Here is a 6,439-nt window from a genome sequence, read left to right on the forward strand (position 1 = left end):
TCTGGCGTCCCAAGCCAGTTCTTAACCATCGTGCCACTCGGCCGGCCCACCTTTTCCATCTTAACTAAGCACTTACCATACCATAACTTGCACAATTTGAGTTGCAACAGCAAAACTAACAAATTTTTTTTTCTTCACAATTTCACGGATACTAGAAGATTGGTTCTCATTGTACATTTTAGCAAACTCAGCATACAACTTTTTTTCTTTCTATGTCGAAAACTTGAACATTTTCACTAAAGGAAGCACTTTCCAGCTTCTCTGTGGCATATCCAAATTGGTAGCACCTCCACTCCTGTGCTTTGGGCTGTTTAATTAAGTAAAATGTTACTTGAGCACAAGCACTGAGATACCACAACAGTTGATCTGACAACCTAGACAGCTACTAAGTGACTAACAGAGGCAGCACAGTAGCAGATACACTAGACAAAGGGATGGTTTACATCCTGGGCAGAATGAAGCACGAAAGTGTGACATTTCATCACACTACTCAGTATAGTGCACAGTTTTAAAGCTTATGAATTTCTGGAATTTTGCATTTACTATTTTCAGACTGCAGTTGACGGGGTAAATGAAACCGTGGAAAACAAAACTATGGATAAGGAGGGACTACTGTATTCCTACCTCTACAACAGTGTTTCTGATTATACACATATGTGTGTGTGTACATACACACCCCCACATGCGTATGTGTATATATTTAAAAGGTTTATATGTATATATTTGTGTATATGTAATATACATACACCTTTATTATATCCTTTTTGTCCAAGCTAAAATTAATGTGAATATGTTTTCTAATCTTGTGTAGTGCATGTGGTGATAGCTACCCCTGGGAGAATCCTGGATCTTATCAAGAAAGGAGTTGCAAAGGTTGATCATGTCCAGATGATAGTATTGGATGAGGTAATGTCTCTTCATTTGGAAAGATACTATTCTGTATCATTCTGAGCTTTGTTTATAATTGTCAGTGAATCAAGTAAAAGTTCTTTTGTGTTCATGAATTTCTAAAAAAAAAGTGACTTTTTTCAGTTCAAACTAATTTGCTTATAAAACATGCTTTACCCTTTAAAGCAGCGGTTCTCAACCTTCCTAATGCTGCAACCCCTTAATACAGTTACTCATGTTGTGGTGACCCCCAACCATAAAATTATTTTCGTTGCTACTCTATAACTGTAATTTTACTACTGTTATGAATCGTAATGTAAATATCTTTGTTTTCCGATGGTCTTAGGCGACCCCTGTGAAAGGGTCGTTCGACCCCCAAAGGGGTCGCAACCCACAGGTTGAGAACCGCTGCTTTAAAGGTAATCGATGATAAGCATTTATAGGACTAGTTCAGCCTTGTGTCATTACTAGGGATGCCAGACAGTTTGGGGTCTATTTTTATTTTTCAAGAATTGTTGAATATCCTCAAAGCTAAGTTTGTTGTAAGTCTTTCCATTCAGTGATACATCTTAAAAAGCATGCGATATATCTAACCCCTCATTTAGCATACAGCATTGCATTGTTTGGTTTTTCAGTCTCTGTTATATGTGTTATGTCCACCAGAATTTTAATGTGATTTTCACTATAAAAAGGTTGTATGGTATAGTGGTTAAAAGTACAGGTTGCAGAATCCAACTACCTGGATTGAAATCTTGTTGTCTTCACTTAACTAGCTATGTTTGGAGGTTAGTTACTTAACCAGTACTTCAGATTCCACAATTTTTAAATTAGGCTGTGTACTCACTGTAGTAACTACTTTATAGGATACCTATCTTACAGTAGGGTTGTTGCAAAAATTAAATGGAAAAAAAACCATGTAGAGTACTTAGCGTTAGCAGTGACTGAATGTTATCCCGTTACTAAACAAATCAAAACTGATCTGAATTAGGCCGTGATCGACTTGATGTAGTTATCTAAAATGCAGGCCATCTAAGAAAGTAACTTTATTTCGAAACATTAACAACTGAAATACTGTATGTATAAAACACTTAATAATAGAGCCCAAGGGTACAGAACTGAGTAAGTTCTTAAGACACTTCTGTTGTGGGAACAAGGATTTTATATCCGTCTAGGATTTTTTCCCCTCCTAGAAGATGAGTATTATAGACTTTGCCCCTTCTGGATCACTGGGAATGTGTCTTGGTTCTTTTGGATTATGCAGTGTTGTAGAGTATTTACTGTTTACAACCAGTAACATTCCATGAATGCTCTTGGTGGATGATGCCTTATTAACCAAAGACCTTAGATATTATTTGTTTTTTAAATTGTCGTCTTTGTATTGCAGGCAGATAAGTTGCTGTCACAGGATTTTGTGCAGATAATGGAGGATATTATTCTCACGCTACCTAAAAACAGACAGATTTTATTGTATTCTGCTACTTTCCCTCTTAGTGTACAGAAGTTCATGGTGAGTATAAATCTGTACTTGGAAGCAGTGCCATCCTGTGCCCATGAGTATATATACCTTTATTCATAATACATTTTATTATCAGTATATACTTGATGCTGATTATTTTAAGTTTTTGGCTTTTCAGCTGATCAGTTAAGGTTTGCTGTACATAAATTAACTTATTTTTTTAATGCTATAATAGTAATTTGATTGAATTCTTCATTGTTCACTTAGTTTTTGCTATCAAGGTGACATAGTCATTGATGCTACATGAATTATTACAGCATAATCCTATATACAAAGCACAAAATAAGTACATATCTAGCTACATATCTGAATATTAGATCTCTCATTTTATGGTAATTTATTTCTCTCCCCTGACAGATTATGTATACTTGTTTTGAAGAGAGCCGTATCCCTTAAAGCAAAAGTTTATCGAATAGTTGTATAGAAAATACCTTAAGTTTAAGAGATACATGCTGCTTTCCCTTAAGTATAAGACTCTTCTTTTTTTCAGAATTCCCATTTGCAGAAACCCTATGAGATTAACCTGATGGAGGAACTAACTTTGAAGGGAGTAACCCAGTACTACGCATATGTAACTGAGCGCCAAAAAGTACACTGCCTCAACACACTTTTCTCCAGGGTAAGTAAGAGGCTTCAGCTGCTGAACATCCATTACTTAACCCCAGTAAAACAGACAGTTGTATCAGTTTTTCTACCATTTTCAGTGTTTGAAAAAGTCCATAGCTTTTCCTAAAAGGCAGTTACAATTGATCTGAAGTTGATACTGTATGATTGATGAGTCACAGGCACTTTTAATTCTAAAATAATTTGACCATAATTACAGTTGATCATCATTATAGTCCTTATTATTTACACATTTTGTATTTACAAACTCACCTACTTGCCAAAATTTATTTGTAACTGCAAAATCAATAGTTGTGTGCTTTTGAAGTCATTTGTGGACATGTAGAGCATGATGAAAATTTTGAATCATTGTGCATATTCCCAACAGAAGTTGAACAATGTGACACTGCCGCCTTGTTTAAGCTCTCACACCATATATCAAAGTTCTTTTCACGGTCTATTTAATAGCACATTTTTTGCATTTTTGTGCCTTTTTTGTTTATTTCACTGTTTAAAATGACCCCTAAGCATAGTGCTGAAGTGCTGTTCTGTACACCTAAGTGCAGGAAGACTGATATGCCTTGTAGAGAAAATGTGTATCACATAAACTGTGTGCAGACATGAGTTACAGTGCCTGTTGCTCATGAGTAAATAAGGTTTCTTTAAACAGTAACACACGTAAAACAAAATTATCTGTTGATTCATTGTTGAAAAACATGTATGACCAACAGCTCACAGGAACTCAGTGTTTCTTCTAGGAGCAGTGGTTCTGTATTCGCTAATTCAGTGTTTGCAACAACTTTGTAGAACATAACTATTGCAAATAATGAGAATCAGCTGTGTTTTACTGTTGTTGTCAATCAGTCATGTGCCCTCATTAAATAACTCCTTTACAGTAAAAACTTACAAATTTTACCTGCATCTATTAAGTAAATGAATAGTATTTACAGTTCTTATAGTTTTGCATCTTTCTTGTATATTAGATTCTAAGTCATAGACCGTATTTGTTTGCAAGTGTTTTCAAGATATACAAAATAAAAGAAGATTATTTCTTTTTCATGCCTTTTCTGTGCTCAGCTTCAGATAAACCAGTCGATCATTTTCTGTAACTCCTCTCAGCGAGTTGAATTGCTAGCCAAGAAGATTTCTCAACTGGGTTATTCTTGCTTCTATATCCATGCTAAAATGAGGCAGGTGAGTGTCAAACTAGAACTTGCACAGCTTTGTAAAAAATCTTTTTGTAAGTATTCCTTGGATTTTGTTCTGCTCCCCCAAATGACCTGAGTTTAAGAATAAATTATTCCCTAGTAGGGGAAGGACACTTTATTTTAACATCTTGGGTGTTCAGTTTTCTAACTATAAAATAGGGGTAATACATATTCTTACTTCACAAGGTTGTTACGAAGATTGAGATAATATACAAATGGAGTACTTGTAAAGTATGATACAAATGTGAGATTTTATTTCCTTCTTCCTCGGGCAATCTCTAGATTTGCACTATTTAACACAATAACTACTAGTAACGTGGCAATTTTTAAATAAGTTAAAAATTAAATAAAATTTAGTTTCTTAGTCACACTAACCACATTTCAAGGCACAAATTATATGTCATTAGCAGCTACACTTTTGTAAAGTACNCTGCTGCTCAGAGCTGGCATCCCAAGCCAACTCCTAACCAACGCACCACTCGGCCAGCCCAACCTAGCGTATTTTTTTATGGTTCATCCATGTTTTAACATGTATCATTATTTCATTCCTTTTTCTTGCTGAATATTTTAGAAACAAATATTTTCCTTCCTGTCTATTTATACCTGTTCTGCCGTTTTAGTTTGTCTCTATGTATGTGTATTTAATTTTCAGTAATTGTTGGAAATTCTTTGCTATTGTCTAAGAAATTTGTCCTGAGTTAATAGGAAACACTGCTGTCTTCTGCAAAACACACATAACAAAGTGAGCTAAATATGAAAATGAGAGTCACTCTCAGTGATATGACCGTGGATTGAGATAACAGGTATAGAACTGAGCCTCCATTTGAGCACATTCAGGACAGAAATATTGACTGTGAGACAGACATTGGAGGTTTTGTGTGATACAATAAATATCACATAAAATCTGAGGTTAAACTTGCCAGCCCATTTCTGCTTTGTGCAAGGATAAGTTGTCCAAACTACAATTTTTCATTGTAAAATTGGCGTACTAGTCTTAAAATATCATATATAGCCTTTCATTTGTATCATTAGTGCCATTTTTTCCTCTAGTTTTTAACTGAAATGTCTTCTGCTTTTTTTTATGTATCAGCCCAAGTTCCTCCTCTTTTTTGTTGATGATGCTCAGCTTCCTTAGCCATACACACTCTCACACATACACACTTAACATATACAGTTTTTATTGCATTGGGATACAATATATGTTGTATGAGCAGTTGGTAAATATTGGTTGATAATGATGGTGATGTTGACCAGTCCTGCTAATTTACTTGGTTTCTACTTATTATTGTAAAATGCAAATGTAAGACACTTTAAAGCAATACCAAAGAATTTGCTTATGTGCTGTTTTTATTCACAATTTGTCTTGTCTCTTTTAGGAGGAGAGCATTCCCATTGCTTTATCTGGTAGGGATATTTTAGCTAGAGCAAAAAATGGAACAGGCAAGAGCGGTGCCTACCTCATTCCCTTACTTGAACGGCTAGACCTGAAGAAGGACAATATACAAGGTTAGTTTAAATTTTAAAAGTGGTGGTTAATAACCTTGAAGCTGTGTGGAAGATATTACCATCTTTTAGTCTGAATTGACATAATCTGGAATTAGTATATATTTCTTTTCACAGCTTTTTGAAGAGATTTGTAGTTTTCAAAGTAATTTTATATATCACACAATTTTGACAATATTCCAGTGAGATAGGCGAAGTTTTATTGTCCTATAGACAGGAAAGTTAAGATCATGAGAAGTTAAATTACCTGATGTTACTACTTAAAAACTGAATTTCTATGGCAGCTGTGTAAATTCCTTGTAGAAACATGAGCCTTTTCTCTTTAAAGCCTAGTGGTTTTGGAATTTTAAGAACTCAGGCAGTAGGGAAGAATCAAATTTCCATAGTTGTATCCACCATAAACTAATAGTTTTCACCTCTAAAGCATTATCTTAAATTTTCAGCTTTCTTGATCTCTATCATTTCTCCCTTTATTTTATTTTTTAATTTTTACCTACTGTCATACGATGTAAATGAACATTGGCAGCAGGTTTTTCCTATTTGGGTGTTTAGACAAATGAGGATCTTACTGAGATATTAAATTAAACTTTGAGCTAATGGTTGCCGACTCAAAAGAATCCTTTAAAAGTTTGTAACTACGAATAGTGCAAGACTTAATATAGCAGCATTGTAGAGGAAAAGTATAAATCTGGAACACTACTACGTTCTTTTTTTTTTTTTT

The 6,439-nt window shown here is 34.6% G+C and overlaps 1 protein-coding gene across 1 annotated transcript in view; it reads left to right on the forward strand.

Moving 5' to 3' along the window:
- Nucleotides 1–6,439, forward strand: part of DDX6 (DEAD-box helicase 6) — a 55,084-nt gene that overhangs the window by 28,910 nt on the left and 19,735 nt on the right. Inside the window, exons 6-9 of the mRNA XM_019663580.1 lie at nucleotides 812–906; nucleotides 2,273–2,395; nucleotides 2,895–3,023; nucleotides 4,085–4,201. Of these exons, the coding sequence (XP_019519125.1) occupies nucleotides 812–906; nucleotides 2,273–2,395; nucleotides 2,895–3,023; nucleotides 4,085–4,201 (464 nt within the window). The remainder of the gene's footprint in view (nucleotides 1–811; nucleotides 907–2,272; nucleotides 2,396–2,894; nucleotides 3,024–4,084; nucleotides 4,202–6,439) is intronic.

Source organism: Hipposideros armiger, unplaced genomic scaffold (genome assembly GCF_001890085.2).
Source record: "Hipposideros armiger isolate ML-2016 unplaced genomic scaffold, ASM189008v1 scaffold_396, whole genome shotgun sequence".
NCBI classification, from domain to species: domain Eukaryota; kingdom Metazoa; phylum Chordata; class Mammalia; order Chiroptera; family Hipposideridae; genus Hipposideros; species Hipposideros armiger.